General features: G+C 37.6%; 1 protein-coding gene across 5 annotated transcripts in view; it reads left to right on the top strand.

Moving 5' to 3' along the window:
• Nucleotides 1-7982: 7982 nt before the first annotated feature.
• scel (sciellin) overlaps nt 7983-18012 on the top strand; it is a 28133-nt gene continuing 18103 nt past the window's right edge. For 2 of the 5 annotated variants that reach the window (XM_069179001.1, XM_069179000.1), the window contains exons 1-3: nt 7986-8296; nt 14118-14186; nt 16189-16303. In XM_069179001.1, coding sequence (XP_069035102.1) covers nt 14144-14186; nt 16189-16303 — 158 coding nt within the window. In that variant the 5' untranslated portion in view covers nt 7986-8296; nt 14118-14143. Of the gene's footprint in view, nt 8297-14117; nt 14187-16188; nt 16304-18012 lie in introns of all 5 variants that reach the window. The other 3 variants (XM_069179003.1, XM_069179004.1, XM_069179002.1) reach the window with 3 other exon arrangements.

The raw sequence follows: 18012 nt of genomic DNA, 5'->3' as shown, positions 1-18012 counted from the left end.
ATGGATGAGCACTACATTAGTAATCCTCCAACCCATGGATACTATCCCTGTCTTGCGTGACTGTTTGGAGAGTTATATCAATGTCTCATGGACAACATTTCTTGTTGTTTAGGCACAATTGATAGCACACCATTAGGACCTAGATATATATTAGTATCCAGAACACTTATGCCTCTTTTGTGTACTATTTAATAAAGAATATTGCCCTTTCTTGGCCTAAGACATGATGTTGCCTTCCTTAGTGAACATCTGATTCAAATAATTAGTACATCAACCATTTCCATTTGAAAGTTTAGACGATTATTATTATCCCCGATACATTTTACTTCATACTTTGCTGCTGAAGCACTAAAAGAACCATTGTAATATTATTTTCTCTCTCTCCCTTGGTCTATCTAATCCACGTTTTTGTATGTGTTTGCAGTTCATTGTACTCCTTTTCTTTAAGAGGATCTCGTTTCCTTAATAATTTAATAAAATTAGTTGTTTTCTCATTTTTGTGTCCGAATTGATCTTTTAGCTTTTAATTAACTCTCAGAAGTTAAATCTGTTCTATGCTTCATGTGGAATGCTGTATTGATGTATTTTTCCGCTGATAAAACATTAATAAAAAGATTTGAACAACAAAATGTTGAAACCCATTTTCCTAAACATTCCCAGTTGCTAATTGGAAAGTACTTGTAAAACTGGCAGATGAATTGCCTTTGCAATTCTATGAAAAGAGTGGTAAACTTCTGGGAGTGTCCATGTGAATCTTATCTGGTTATCAAAGAGGTGGGTGGAGATGTCCCAGTGAATGTGGTGAAACCAGAGGCCTTGTTCAGCTTTAACATAACCTAATCAGACTGAAGCTTTCTCAGGAGCCTAATCATCCTTGATAAAGACGTGCCTAGACAATGCAAACAAATAGATGACATGGTCAATTTATGTCTGGTTGCAACAAAAGACACCTGAGCCCGCATGCTTTTGATTCAATTAGTGCTAATCTGAGACAGGCCAGCTGGATGATGTTTTAATTTAATACTATCTGAATTTCTTTTAAAGAGTCCTTTACTGATCTGCAGAAATGTCACATATCATAACAGCAGCATCTGTAAACATTCCTCCTGTTTACAAAATACAATCTTTTCATGTGCTCATTGGCTTCGTCTTTGTATTGTGTTTTTTTTTTCCATTTGATTAATCAAAGCATGTAATGCTGATTCATTTCTGGCGAATGAGTGTTTCCCAAAACTGTTCTCGAAATCAGACTTTTGTGTAGAGATAATCAACAGTCAAGAGAATGATAATGTGATTAATCTGTAGTGTGCATGTCAGGTTCTGTAAAGAATGGTAGTAAAACTATGACGAAATCAATATCAAGAATAAGGCTTAAATAACATAACCATATATTTTTTTAGATTTAAGTTTCTGCCTTACCATCACCCATTTCTCTTTTCAAGGTCCTACTTAATGCTCAAATGGTAACGAAGTTCTGCAGCAAAAAAATATATGAGTTTATATTCTCACACCAAGACTGGTGCCTCATGAATCCATGTGCTGCTTTTGCATCTTTCTGATGTGCATTCCTGGGTAACCTCCAAATCTATTACTATTGACTTAAAGGGATGTCCTATACTGACAGGGTGAACATTATCTGTACTGAAAAGAGAAGACAATGAAGGGACCTGACACAAGTACTCAAAATCCTCAAAGGCATTGAAAAAGTCAACCCATCAGACTTCTTCAGAATGGATTGTGAAACATGAACTAGAGGACATAAGTGGAAACTATGTGGAAATGTGTGCTGAAAAGAGAAGAAAGAAAACATAATGTTTCAGCCATGGAGCCTTCTTCAGCCACATCTTTCTTCTCTTTCCAGCATGGAATAAACCTATTACTTGTTCCTTTACAAATAGTAGTGGGAGTGAGATACCACGGCCTCTTTCAAGAAATGTCTGGATGAAATCCTTTATTAATTAGCTATAACGGCCAAATAAGCAAGATGGGCCAAATAGCCTCCTCTTGTTTGGAAATAGTCCTATTGTCTTAAGCCAATGAGTCTCAGATGTATTGACCTAACTACCACTGATTAACATGCAGAAAGTCTTGGAATGTATTGTCACTATTGCTTAGAACATGCTGCCATAGCAACCTTTCCAGGCAACTTCCCATATTTTATGGGATATAGTAATTTGTTCATATATAAAGAGGGAAAACACAATTCAGACAGAGGGAGAGTGTTATACATTGACATTTCTCCATGACTTTTAATGACTTAGAACAATAGCTTCTGCTTTGTATATATACAGTATGTGTCATATAGACATGATCTGATGTTGCCTGTGCTGTTAATTAAATGCAGTTTGTTGTGAGGAATTGTGTTTGCCAAGCTATAATTAAAGAACTTGCCAGTGCTTGTCCGTGTATGATCATGGACATTACTGTGCTACATTGCCATGAAACAACTACTCTTTACATGGGCTTTAATTTCTTTACAATAAAATTATTGTTCAAGTTACACTGGTTACACAAAGTTTAACTTTTTATTACCTTGATTAATGTTTATTAAATTAATGTTAAGTAGACTGAATCCAAAAGCATTTTTTTCTTCTTATAGAAAACTCAAATGTTAGGACATACATTGAAATCTATGAAAGCTATACATGATAGCTTAAAAAATTGCATTTTATTGTCTTAAATCAAGCATCTTCAAAAAAACGTTACGCAGGTTAGGAATGTTCTGTGATAAAATGAATGCACACTTTTCACACATTATGAAATGTTTATTATGATACAGATGAAACAGTATTTCAAATGTCTGTTACAGTGTATAATTTAGTGGTTTTTCTAATGTATTATTATAGAGACACTGTGGTGGAATTATGTTTCAAGAACCTCTTAAATACAGTGTGTAAATCTCATGATGTAAAATTAAAGATCTCATATTCAGACCTCGTTTTGAAAAAAGTCTCATATTAAGCTTCTCATATCTATCTGCAGTTTGGAAACAACAGTCAAAGCCAGGCTTAAATTAATGCATTGGAACAGCAGCCTGGATATCAAAGACCCATTCTGTGTTTTAACTACAGTGTCACTGAGAGAAACAGTTTTAAAATTTGACTAGGGTGTTCATTCAAATACTACAACAAATAAAATGTGGGCCAAAGTACAACAACAAATAAAATGAGAGCAATACCTAAGCTTTAGCTTCAGAATTTTGTGGAGAAAATATAGCTTAAATGTGATTTCAAGCTGTTGACGGTTTGTGCATCAAACACAAAATAAAGTCCACGACAGAAAAAAAATCCCTAGTCTCAGTTTTCTCTCAGCATTTCAGCTTTCACAGTAACAAAAGATCATGAGCAAAAATATTATTGTCACTCAGGGTCAGTAGGGTAAAGGAGAGACAATTGTTTTAAGGATGTCAGCAGTGAAGCCCATATGGCAAGGCAGCAAAGACAATGAGCCCTTGTTAATATGCTCTCCTGCATCTCTCACTATTAATGGTGAAAGTGTCCTCCTTAGTTTTGAATACCTAGGAGATCCCCAGTGATTAGAGTCAGAACAGAGAGGGAGAAGTCTGTAAAAGACCTCCTGGTGTTACAGTACAGATATTACTTCCGATGAGTAAACTAAGTGGTCTCTCAGGGTTGAATCTATTTAAGTGTTCTTACAGCTTATTTAATCATTAAAAATCCCAGGGCATTTCTCGAAAAGAGAGTGTAACTCCGGCGTCCTGGCCAAATTTCCCATTGGCCCTTACCAATCATGGCCTCCTAATAATCCTCATCTATGAATTGGCTTCATTACTCTGCTCTCCTCCCCACTGATATTTGATGTGTGGTGAGCGTTCTGGCGCACTATGGCTGCCGTCACATCATCCAGGTGGATGCTGCACATTGGTGGTGGTGGAGGGCAGTCCCCATTACCTGTAAATTACATTACTGTAAAGTGAATTGAGTAAATTCAGAGCCAAACTTCATTTTGTCACATAGTAATCATTGAATTTTGCCACCAAAACATATTGTCCATATTACCTCAGTGACACTTTTTGTGAGATATGATCGAATTGATTGAGTGAATTCAGTGACGTGAGCTCAGTAAAAGCAAACAATTTGGTCTTTTAAGACTGGTGACAGTATGCAACTAAAATAGTACTGGAAATGTGTGCTGTTTTCACTCTGAGGTGTATGGGCTATGCTGGATAGTCACTGTAGCATCTAATGTTATGTAATCAAATCCTGTTTTTAAAGAGACCTCCTAGTATATATTTACCAAACATCTAAAAGCAGATGATTTTCAGATCCATGAGTACAAATCTTTCTGTGCTAAACTGCAGCCTCAGTGTGTGAGGCAGAATGGAACAAGCAAAAATCTTCAGTCTAATACTGCAGGTACGCCACTTTGCACTGTTTCCATGGTGTCCTGCTTAGGAGAACTGACCTTTAACCCTAACATTTCCTCACCCTGAACAGAAAGTACACATCAAACATAGATTAAAACTAAATAAAATTCTTTGCTGAGCCTTGAAAAATGTTTTACACAACCTCTGATAAACTGTCCAGCAAGAATCTCTCCAGGGACATTTTCACAGTGTTAATGAAATAGCTTTTTATACATTTGTACGGGTTGAGATTTGTCTGCATGGTAAAATTAACACCCCACTTCTCAATTGTATGCTTAAATAAGGCAGAGGCCAGGTTTCATGGGTGTCTCTGATAAGTCTTCATTTCCAATTAATTAAAAAGTCATAACCATAAAAATCAAGATACAGAGTGAGATGTCAATCACAGGATAAGAATTGATAAGAGAGCAGTTAAGAGAGACTGGAGAAACAAGAAGTGTTTCAAGATTTGTTTGTTAGGGAAAACTGTACCCTTTAGTGTTCACTGTTGCTTACTGAGAGACACAGAAATACAACTATTTCATGCAAGGCACCTTCACCAGAAAAATAACATTAAAATACCTTCAAATAGCTCACGTGAGTGTGGTCCGGAATATATAAAGTGAAAACAAAGTATTGGTTTATTTTAGCACGTTCAATTAAATGTGTTCAATACATTATGCTGTAAATGTACAGTTTAAATTAATTTATGGTGATCCACAAATTTGGTGTTAAATATTCGTTGAGATTTACATATGGAGAGAGATAATGCCATTCAGATAATACAGATTCTACAAAACACGCATGGAAAACTTCAATACTAGCTAAGTTTAATAGGTCAACCGGTTTTAAAGATTGGCAATACCTTTTGATAAATCAATTAAGAGAACTCCTTCAGGACTGAAGAGTACTTAGATCTTAGTACTACGTGATCTCTAAATTATTTCATTTAACAAATTGCCTTTTTAATTGATCACAAAGGGATTGTTCTTCTGCTTCAGGAATCGGTGATTTAATGTTGACCTAGAAAACCCTGCTGCAGAGGGGCTCTCCAGGGTTAGTGTTGGATATCCCCTGGTGTGTGTAATACATGAGCGCCATCTCCTGCGACATCTCCTATACTACAGTGGGTTTGAAGTAAGCTTTTTAGGGAAATGATCACACTTGGGAATTAATTTTGTACTTGTACTATACAGTTTCTTTTTTTTCAAATACTGAGTTGCTGCAAGAAAAAGAAGAATACTGTACTGTTTAATAAGTGCTAATTTAGTCCTACGGTACTTGAGTAAGAAAAATAAATAGTGAACGTGTTTAGGGAAGGCATTAATCCAGCGGTTAATGACTACCATGCTGCAACAACCACAGTTGATCCCACTGCAGGACGAGAGTTCCTTCAGCGGAGATAGTGGCTGTGACTCACCACGATGCCACGCGGATTGGTAAGGTCTGAACTCTATGCAGCGTGTTTTACGCAAACAGAGCAAAATAACTTTTTACACCCTGCGTCATAAATGAGCTAATTGCCTAGAAATCTGGTCACTTCCGAAGATGAACAGGTGCAATGACCTTACAAAACATTATCAATCCATCGGCCATTATCAAATAAGAATGGTATAATAAAATGTACAGCCACAGTTTAACTTTGCTAATTAGTCAAATAATTCGTTCAGTTGAATACAGTTTGTAAATAGTTTTCTTTAAACGGAAGTCCAAGAGCTCGGGTTTCTAACACATTTTTCTGTCTTCCCTTCTCATTCTCTTCTCCCATCGCTTTGCCCTTGCAGAAGCTCTATACCTTCTTCTAATGTCTCATCTGTCATTATATCGGCCCCCAAATGTTTTCTGTTAATGGAAGGTAGAACTACTGAATTGTGAGTTAAAAAAGAACATGGGCATTAAGATCAGACTTGTCACTACTGATGTACCAAGCTTAAAAACTGACATAGTACAATCTGATCTGATTATAAATGCCACCAGGAGATCCAAAAATTATCATTTGTAACAAGGGCCAGCCTTGGTGCTTCTGAAATGCTTACTCAAATAAACATTCTTTTTTTCACCACACCTTCCAATACTATGTGTGTTACATAGTTTCCATTTGTCGCTAATGACACTCCTAGTTACCAAATTACTCCTTCAAAATACTTTTTGGTGGAAGCTCAGTTTCATTGTTCTTCTAAACAGTGAAACTTTCATCAGTTCCCCAAAGGTGACCCTTTCTTGTGTATTGATAATTAATAAAGTTGATTTTTTTGCCACTTGCTTTTATCTCATTCACCATACTTACCAGGACTGTCCTTTACCTGGAAGTAGTATGTGAAGAGCATTTCTTAACGGCATATACTGTACACCTTCATATTGACAGTTTTATTCATCCTTGAAAAACCTTGAAAAACATAAATATTTTTAAACAATATTATAAAGTATGACTGAATTTACATATTGTAATAATCCTTCCACAGTCGTAATTGCATCTCAGTAAGTAAATATGTCTCAGAATGTACATCTATCATGCAATTATAACAAAACTGTCCGTAGAAAAAAAATCTCCTTCCAGCCCTATTAAAAATCTCACTTATTTATTTTCTTTTTCCCTCTTCTTGGCTTCACATATTTAAAACTCTGCCCTGTTTTGAATATTTGGTTGAGGAGCTTTTGTATTACAGCTTGAGGCTGTTATTGAGTGTGTGGATTTGTATTTTTCAGTTTAAATCTTATACTGTTGGATATGCCTATATAAGGTGGAAAGGACAGGTGGCCTTATGTAGTCACAGGCATTTTTGTCATTTTAAATAAAAACTCCTCCTTTACCTTTTGAAGCAAATAACCACAGTTAAAATGGATGTTAAAGTGCTGGTCCTCAGACTGCCTGCGTCTTTTAAACAAACCGAGAAAAATGTTGACTTGCCTGAACATTTCAGTTCTAATTATTTTCAAAACACACTGGAAATCCCAAACACCAGGATCGGTAAAAGCAATGTGCTACACGATGGTATTTAACATACTTTCCTCGTTTTTCCACTAATGGAAAAGAAGAAGAAACCTTAGATTTAGACTGAACACAAGCCTTGAAACTCACTAGGACACTTTGTATGGATATTTTTAGCTTTTGTTCCCAGATATACAGGTAACTGCTGAATTTTTAAAAACATAATGTATTACAGTTTTAACACTGTAGCCAAATCATTAGAACAGTAATTAGGTCTTAGGAGTGTAGATCCTAATTCTTTTCAGCTATCTCCAAAAAAAATCTAGTCTAGAGTTAATAGCTGCTGCAATCCTCGGATATGTGTAGAGAGTCCTTTACTTCGACCCCTAAAGACAACATTTATTGATTTAATTACAGTACCCTGTGATAATAGGTCGTTACAATATTATCATGTACTTGGACACAGGTGTACTATACAGTTTTACTAGCTCAGACAATTACTCACGCCAGCAAACTGTAGAAATACAACTTAAATGTTAACTGTAGAATTTGAATTTAACTGGCATATTTTCATACAACATAAGTTAATAGATTGACTTCGGCAGTACAAAAGAAAAGCAGAAAAGTGAAATAGAAGGGAGGCAGCACCATTTGTTTCAAACAAAGTGTTTCCTTTGCAGTGATACTTAGGGAGAAGGTTGTTTTACACCCACACATGCTGCACCTGCGCCACAGCCCTGTTTTACGTGCACGCCTTTTTTGTTGATCGCGGACCTACACTACACTACAGACTGGGCGTCAGTACGACGGAGGAAAAACCAACCATTCTGGTTTGCGATCCTGCCAACTCTTTCACTGCAAGGCACACCCTTGTTCCACCTTGTGTCTCCTCCCTGGGATATACTGATAGTATGAGAAAGTGTGACCGAGGGAGCAACTTCTTCACTGGTCCACTAGCCTAAACTCCAGACACTCTCTGTAATTTACCGAGAAGACTGCTGGTAAGTGGCGCGGTTTCGGCCTCGCATTATTATTACCAGGGGTTGCCTTGGAAATGGCCGTGTGTTTTTATTAGGCATTACTATTGTAAAATAGACAATTTCCCAGAAAAAAAAATAACCAACGCTCTTTTTCTTGTATACATCGTTTGGAACAGGTTCACTTTTTCTTTCAGGTGAATAATTCAAATTACAAATGTGAACGCCAGTGCAATAGAAAAATAGAAAGTGAAATAAATGCTAAAATATGTTGTTCTGACAGCTCAGTCGCATTAATAGTACTGGGGAATGTGAGCACTAAGTGTAATGCCTCTCTGAAAGAAGTTAGTCGTAAATACTTGTAATTTTGTATAAAATCATTGATATGTGGATTTCTTTATTAGATTTATTATGAGAATAGATGTAAAGAATCATGAATAGATTAACAACATAAAATACTGAACAGTGTCACAGTGCTGTGTTGTTTTGTCACAACATTGAAAGGCAGGTGTCCCTTGACAAACCACTCATGATAATAACCCTGAACTGCAGGTCTGACTTGTTGTTCATTCGAATAGTGGGTGAATCAACTCGGTTGACATCTTAACTATGAGTATGAAGAAGGTATTTTATTGTTAAAAAAGATAGCTCGACTAAAGTTAATCTTACCAGCTCATGTTTCGTCGAGCGATCTTCTGGACAACGAACGTATTACGAACACAATCCCTTAAATAAATTAATGTGCTCTTCAAATTAAAAGAGGTTCAGTAATGGTCATATCCCACAACGCTGTTGATCTTACAGTATATACATAATCTGAAGCCACTGAGTAACGTGAAATGAAAGAAATAATCACATTTGTTCTTCTATTGAAATGCTTGAGAGCAAAAGAGTCATGTGAAATAAAAAGGGAATAAAAATTAATAAAGCATAATAAATGTCCTGCCTTTTCACATCACAATATTGTTTTTTGCTTTCACACTGTGATCCAGTGTTTATCCAATGAAAAAAGGACAGTTCACTTTCGCAGTTGAGCCGGACTTCTTTTGCTGGCAGGTGTGACATTAAGGCAGGGGCAGAATTATGTTCTTTTGTAGACCTTGGATGGTGATTGAGTAGAACTTGTTTTTAAAGTCAACAGAGTGACTCTTGTATCTGAAATAGTGTCCGATTGTGCCTTCTGATTCCTGCTTCACTGTTTATTCTGAAGAAATCTGCAGCATTTGACCTGGAATACTTCTATCAGGTCCCCTTGCAGTCTTCTCTCTTCAGCAAAAATGCTGTGTGTTCAGTTCCTTCAGTCTGTCAGCGTAGGACATCGCCTCAAGCCCAGGAATGTGTCTGTTTGCTTCTCTCTGGCTTGATTGCAGAGCAGGAGAAACTTTTTATTGAAAGGAAGAAATTATATGACAGATTAAGAAAGGGCAGGAGTATACAATTTAACCACTTCTGTTAATCTTTAACAGCATGCTGAATTTTGCCAATATACAACTATACAATCGGTATATAAATTTGAAAACGTCACCATTCGATGATTTTTTCTTAAAGAAGTCGATGAAGTCGATGAAGTTCAGTATATTGCAGTCTGAAGAGGACTTCAGCGAATAACAACTAAGCCACGAAACTGTAGTCTGTCAATATTGCTCGCACGTTTCTTCTGTTCAGACATTGAAGGCCTGCCAGATTCTGTATCAACTGCTAACTAGCCAGCTTTAAACAGAGGTTGAAACAAGCAAGTCTGTAAGACCTGTTACATATTTTAAGCAGTTTTAAAACATTAACTTGAAAAAAAGTGACCTATATTAAGGTAATACGGAAAGCAGTTCCACTCTGTGCCTTACCCCAGAACTCCATTGTCATGCAATGCAAGGGACACCCCAGAATAGGGGGACCAGCCGGCAGATGTGTAGAAGACTTTAGGTGGCGACCTTACCTGGAATGGTGGTAGGAATGTGCATGTAATGTTTCTGGTATTTACAGATACGCAAATACCTCTTGGTTGCTTCACAGTTTACTTTGTACAAGCCAGCAGATTAGAGTTTGGTGAGTGTAAACCGGTTTGTGAAAAGGGGTAAAAAGACTGTGAAGTTAACAATTACATATAGAAACACAAATTTGACACTAGAATGTATGATAGGATATTGAATACGGACATGACGGTCACTTGTCCTGGAAGGGAAGGTGGTGTTGCTTGTTTTAAAGTAAGATAAAAACTCACCCTTCATGTTTGCATGTGTGGTGGAGCAGGAAGACACCGACCTAGGCTGGGGTTGTGTGGGATCATTTTTCTCTCATGTTGTCATGTCATATCACAGTGTTCTACAAGTACACAAAAGAGAGGCCCGGGGCATGACAGGCTGCTCTCCAGCAGTCTGACCTCCGCTACTCTGGTCTGTGCCAGCATCTTATCAGCTCAGTAGATGTACAAGTGATTTTTGACAGGTGCTGACCAATTGTCGCGATCGCTACTCCTCCTCTTAAGGGCGCCCCAGCCCTTCCTTGTTCTGCTTCATTACCTGCACCTGTTTCTGATTTCCGTTCCCCCTTAAAAGCCAGACGCAGACATCACCCGAGGTTCCTCATTGAATCCCGTTTTGTGAGAGCCCGGGGTCCTGCTGCGTCTGGCCCCGTTATGGTTTTAACTTTCTGTTCCTGATTCCCCGCCCCGCCGGTCCCGATCCGGTTCATGGTTTTATTCTCTGGATGGATCCCCTGGCCTTGGACTCTACCTTCTGTTTTGGCTTCCCCCTTTTGGATTTCGTCTTTGATTGTTCGCCCCGGACACCTGCTCACCTTGGACACGCCCCCCTGTCTCCATACCCTTCTCCTGCATGATTTTCTCCCTACTGTTTCCTCGCCCACCGGATCGTGTCGTCTGCATAGGGCCCGGAAAGAACTGTTCTTGACACCAATGTGTTAAAGTTTTCCAGTCTGTGCTTCATGGCTGGACAATGAAAATGTGTAGTAAACTGGACAGGCTAAGAAAGCATTGTCCTAAACAGTTCAAAAGTGAAGAACAAATGTGTGGTTACGTTACAGGGTTAAACATTTGCACATCAGATTTATTACCTATAATATTATCGCCTGATGCCAAGGCAATGCCTGTCTTGTTAAAACAAGGACACTGCTATGGCCGTGTTCCTGACCTTTAAAATATCATTAATCTGGAGGATCTGGGATGATGAAAAGGGTAGATGAATCCTGTTTTCCAGTTTTATCAAACTCTGGCTCTCCAATAAAGGTCGGCTATAACAGCTGTAACCTTTTGTTACTGTCTAAGGTTTTCAGAAATCGAGTATTTAATACTTTTATTTCAGAGTAGTGGGAATGAAGTCTTGAATGTTCTCGAAGACATTAAACTGAAGATTTTGTTCAAATCGTGAATGCTCAAATTGAAGACGTGTAAGAGGAAGGGAAGGAGCCTAAAGAAAAACCTGAAAACTTGTAACTCAATATTTGGTGGAGGCCCATTTGCAACAATTATAGTTGCAAGTCTTTTTTACAAAGTCTCCACCAGCTCCACCACACTGATGGATTTTGTTGCTCATTGTCCTTGGAAGATTTCCACAAATTCTCAGGTCAGGACATTGGGTGGCTCATGGACCTTCTCTTTGTATTTTGCAGCCACTCCAGTGAAAGGTGGATTTTCGCGACAGCTCTATGTCTCGAGCAGACTGAAGCAGGTTGTCCCCTAAGTTTTGCCCGTACTTTTCTCAGGTCTATCAGTCTCATCTTAAGAGAAGCAGCCTCATAATGGACTGCTGACACCTCCACACTTGACAGTAGATAGTGTTGACTGGATGTTCTTCGACCAAAATGTTCCGATTTTGACTTCTTCAACCTCTGACCACAAAACAAATTTTGCTGCATGTTTGCAGTAGCACTTAAATGTTTGGTTGCAAAATGAGAAGGATTTTTTTCAGTAATGGCTTCCTTCTTGTCTGCCATCTGGGGCCAGCTGTGCCTCATGGACATTTTCCCTCATCTCTGCCATTGAACATGAGTGGCTTTGAAACCTCTTTGGTCTTAATGGTTGCATTTTGACTTGAAAATACTACCCGATTAAAGGACATTACAGATTTATCCAATGTATTTATTCTGGAATGATGTGAACCCTCATTATCGTACACACCCAGTGGCCACTCAACTGATTGTGTGGCTCATTAAGGTCATTTGTTGCATATAGGTTTGAATAATCATGCAATCAAGATTATTCAATTTTTCTTCCACATGAATTACCAATTTACATCTTTATTTTTGGTTTTTGCTTTGAAAGTGTGGACTAAGTTGGGTATTCAACAAATATTCATTTCTGCTTCAAATTCTGGTTCATCACATTGCTTGTAGTGTGATGGCTACAAACTTTAAAGCAACAAAATGTGACAACTGTGCAAGGGTCTGAATGTTTTTACAACGTACTGTATTTGTAAATACAAATATAAAGTGCTGTATATATTGCAGTAAATGCATTTAAAACAAATTTGTGAAATGAGATGCTAAACCCACTAGCCTCAATACATAGTTTTACATATAAGCTTAAAACTACATTTTTGTTCTTACAGCAGTAAACTCACAATAACATGAAGCAAAAATCAATATTTCCATTCTATTATTCTAGAGTTAGATCTTCACTAGAATTTAGAGAGTTTCACAATTGGCCTTTGCTGAAGTCACATAGAACCCGGCATATTTCAAACATTGAATTTCTTCTGTGTAGCATGAGAAGAGGGGAGCTGAGGTGCTGCAAAGCAAAAGATCTCGAAAAAACAAAAAAGAAGCCCTTATCCAAACAGAGAAACAGAAGGTGGACGTTTCTGTCTCCAGCATATCTTTCCAGGTTTCTGAATCGTGGGGATGGTTAAGAAAGGCGTGCAAGTTATCGTAGAAATCAGGACGGGTAGCTTTGGTGATGAGGGCCGCAGGCAATAACTCATTGGGTGTGACCTAGTTCACTGCACAAGTGCAAAGAACATTAGCAGGTGGACAAGCACAATGCACTTTGTCAGCACTTTAATCAGCTGGGTTTTAAAACACAAGCTTGTAAGAGAATGTTATAGGATTTTAGACAATCACCTGTATAAATTTGTGCCGTTTCTGTGTTAATTCCTTAAAAAAGTGCATTATGTTAAATAATAGGTTAAATTAATATGCTGAGCTTGTGTTGTTGATAAGAAGCTTCTATTATTATTATTATTATTATTATTATTTTCTGTTTTCCTCAGAACTGTTCATTTTATAGGTAGGTCATAGGGCCTTCTGGCTGGGTTTTGTTAGGGTGCCTTGGGAAGGGTTTGTCATGCCTTAGAACAGCTTTGTCTAGGGTGGGGAGTGAAAAATGAGTGCTTCAAATGTTTATGAAATTTAAGCCTCCTATTCATTACATTCTTGGCTTTATAATGTACCTTTGTTAGCTCCAGATGTAGACAGTTCTATTACCTTTGTCAGCCCTATTTTTAATTCCGATGTTGTAATTAACACAGCTAAAAATGAATAGTTATCTAGGCTGTTTTGAAAACCATTATATTTACTTCAAGAACATGGCTAGGTACTGTAGCTTGTACCATACTCCAACACATTTTAAGTAAAGAAGTATCACCTGTTCTCAGTTTCAAATGCGCTTCCACTTAGTTTCCACTTGTGTCCTCTGGTTCATATTTGCTATTTTGTTCTGAACAGATCCATTGGATTGACTGAATTGTACTAAATTAAAACTGTTTTCTGTATTATATGATGGGATGAGCTGCGATTCCCAAAATGTAACAAAACGTTTTGAAAAGGTTTGAATGTTGGCTCAAAAAGATGCATACATTTTATGTGCCTAATAATAATAAACTTTCTTTTCCAGATTTGAGGTACAGAACACTGTGAACAATGTCATACTCCTATCCTAAAACAACATACACTTCCAAAACAGGTAAGACATCACCCTCCTTGGCTTAAATTAAGCTTGTGCAGGTACATCTTTACTGCACATGATGAGCTTTTAAAGTTTGACACTGTTGCGCTCATACAGTATGTCACTGTACACTGATGTGAAATGGTGTGTTATTGAAAGATAAAGGTAATGTATAATAAACAGTATCGATAATAATAAACACACCCAACACAAACATTCACGAGGTCCTGAACTGGTTCAGCCTACACTTTGCACTTTGCAAAGTTCCATTCATCCAGTGCTTGCTCTCATTTCTTAACAGACTGAGAAGCTTTATGCCTTTGATTTTCTTCTCACCGTATAAACACACGTTTACCACCTTTGTTAAAGGATTAATTTGAAACAATAACGTAACTGTCATGAATATTCATTAGAGCAATAAAGGATAAAATTGGATGTGTAGAAGTAGCTATTGTTATGGGAATGTTAAATAAAAGAACAAAAAGTGTCTGAGCGCATTACATTGTCAGCTGCTCTAGAGATGACCTCTTATCCGGAGCTGACTAATACTTTTTATTCTGCCCTCTTTATGATGTCACCTGCGACCAGTTTCACTGCCTCTTCCTAGAGCATGCAAAGAAAAGTACTGCTATTATAATACTGTAAATGAAAGCAATTTAACAGTTCTAAGCCTATACATATACTACTTTTTGCACACTTACTGCTTGGTGAATTGATTCACATACATTTTACAGTTTTATAGTGCACATCAAAATCAGAATCCGTAATGTAATGAGAACATACACTTGGCAGCATTCACCAGACCAGATAAAAAGTCGGAAGTTATGCAAAGGGAAAAAAGCTCATTTCAATGTGGGGCCACACCTGCTGTCTCTCCTAGTGCTGAAATGGTGGGGAGTGAACTCGCTTTCTCATACCGTAGAACTGGTTGCTCCACATGCACACCTCTGCTGTGGAGTTGAGCAATCTGCCACATGAGATGTCACAGAATAAGTCCTGGCCAGCTGTTACCTCCCTTAACATGAAGCATTCTGTTCATGTTAAAAACCAGATAAGAAACCAGTGCAGAATGACAGGCTGAGGCTGAAAAGTGTTACAAATGTGTTTCACTCTGTCAGTAGTATTTTTAGTATTTAGTATTATTGAAAGACTTTTTTAAATTAAAAAAAGGCAGAAAATAATGAAAGGACATTAGTACATGGAGTAAACAGCAAGGGCAGACATTCAATTTCAATTCAGTTTAAACGTGCCAGCTCCTTTTACGTTAACCCTGGCAACAAGAAGCAAGATGGGACTTCACAAAAAGCAACATCAAAAGCCAGATCTCCAAAAGGCTGTGAGACAAAGAATACATCTAGTAACTGGTTGAGCAAGAATAGCTGCACACAGATATGATATACACAAGGAACATGACAAAGAAAATGGAAACTTTTTACCCCCAAACTTAACACTTACTATTATTTGCTAAAAAATAATAAAAAGCAGCCAACACACAGAGAATTACCTCTTCTTTACACTTTGGATTATCTATGTTACGAAGTCTGATTGTTACATTTGATATCTTTTGTTTAAAAGGACTGGGGTCGAGAGGGTGTTCTTTAAACCTTGGGCTAATCTGATATTAAACCATTCACCAGATTAATGGAAGAGACTTTTATTTGTGGGGTAAAATTAAAATGTACCTTCTTGATGATACATGTGATTCTCGTCACATTAACCTGGCTCAAGTTAAACGCATAAATAAGTAAGTTTAAAAAATGAAAGGAATTGGAAAAAAAAGATATAGGAAAGATGGGAAGATAAAAGAAAAAAAACGTATTTTAAGTAGTTGTAATATCAGTAACTAGTTAAGCATAGTAACTATCAAGTTTAAGCACAAATTATTGAAGCAATTAAATGAATGCTTGTGGTAATTTAGTAAATTTGGTTCCTCTCCCAAAACAGTAGTATTAATTAGTTATATATGTTCTATTTTAAATTATGTGTGTAATTTCATTTTTTCTGTTTAATGGTGCCACAGACACCAAAAGCACGTACAGCTCCACTAAGACAGGGGATGAAAACAGGAAGAAAACAAGCCTGCTGCAGGACAACAGCTGGATCAGGAGGAACCCAGAAGAAGCCGAGCCTGTGGAGTAAGTAAAGAGAGGGCTTCCTGTGCACATTCCCACAGCCAGCTGCCATCCCCAGCAAGACTCAGTGATGAATATCCCTTTTTATTTGTCAAATACAATACATAAAAAGATCAATAATCACGTAGAGTTTGGGAGATGAAAGCTAGGGTCAGGAAAGCTGCTTTGAAAAATATCAGTCCGTTATTTAGTGGCAGGTTTTTTAATTTAAGAGACGGTAAACTTTAAAAATAAGTCACCACTTACAGTGATCTATGATAACAGTGATCTTTCCTTTGCATTAGTTTTACTCCCCTGAGTAAAACAGCACCCCAGCTCACTGCCTGTGTGTCTGACTTGGTGGGATAGAGAGCGAGAACTGTGGCTTATTATGTCACATTCAACCACATTTCCTTATTGTGACCACCCTCTCTACGGCACTTAACTAAAATGTGACAAGCACATTAAATAAATCCTCTTCTACCTGTTTTTTAAGCAACACCTGTAAGCTGCTGGAAAAATCAAGCAAGTAATCTGCTCGGTATAGAGAAATCTGGTTTTGTTGGCTTAAGTGTACATAGATTTTATCCCTCAATGAGTTCGAATTGCTGCCCTGCAGCACTGGGGTCCTGGGGGTTCAATTCTGGATCAGGGGTGCTATCTGTGTGGAGTTTGTATGTTAGCCCTTGGAAAACTTGGAAAACTGACCCTGGTGCCTATTGCTTTCCAGGATAGGCTCTGTCCCAACAACCCCGTAATCAATAAAGCAGTTAGGAAATGGATGATCTCTAAATTATTTTGTTTAACAAATCATCTGTTTAATTAATCATAAAGGAATAGTTCCACAGATTGAAATGGTGAACTACAGGGTTGGAGATACCTGTGTTATACAAGTGGATAAATCATTGCGTATGCTAAATGAAATGTACAGAAAACCTCGAGCCACCTATAATACAAATCTGTCATATTTCCTGTCATTAATGACTGATAGAAGTAAAAAAAAAACTGCAGATTGCAGACTAAAATATTGGGAATGTAGTTTGTAATTCATGATTTTGTTTACAGGTTTCTCGCTTATTGATTGATTTCTGCCTGCTCAAGATGCATCTAGACTGTTTCATAACCAGGAATCTTTCGAAATCATAATCTAACTCTCTCCACGAGCCCAGCTGTTACAAATGAAGACATTTAGATGTGAGCCAAAATATTTACCTTTCTCTTGGGCAGGTTGTAGCAAGGCCCTTGGGAACTGGTTTCAGTGTCTATTTTGAATCGTGGCATGCAATGTCATGTAATCCCACTCTCATATTTCTTGGAAATAGGTATGGATCTATCAAAACTGTGTAATGCTCTAATACCTCTTAACAATTTGTAAACACCTCCATAAACAGAAAAATATATCATTAGTATCTGTTTGCATAGATAGATACATTGCGTTCTCTCAGTGCTTTCAAAGGGTCCCTTTAAATCATCTTCTAAAATGTTTCATCACAACAGCTGTGCACAATAACAGCTACAAAGCTTGTTTAATATGTCCCACTCCTTAACCCGTGTATCTGAAGACCATCAAAGAGGACGAAGCTTGTTCCTTCCTTGTTTCACCGATCTAGCAAAATGCTCCATGTTGGCTTTGCACGCTGTGAAGCAGAGAATAGCTTTGCAGGTTACGGGACATCAGGAAGGCAGCTGCTCAGTCTGAAACCTGCTGAACATATCAACCTTTCCAAATGCTC

Source organism: Lepisosteus oculatus, chromosome 15 (genome assembly GCF_040954835.1).
Source record: "Lepisosteus oculatus isolate fLepOcu1 chromosome 15, fLepOcu1.hap2, whole genome shotgun sequence".
Classification (NCBI taxonomy): domain Eukaryota; kingdom Metazoa; phylum Chordata; class Actinopteri; order Semionotiformes; family Lepisosteidae; genus Lepisosteus; species Lepisosteus oculatus.
Note: the sequence above shows the minus strand (reverse complement) of the source record. Positions and strands in the feature narration are given on the sequence as shown.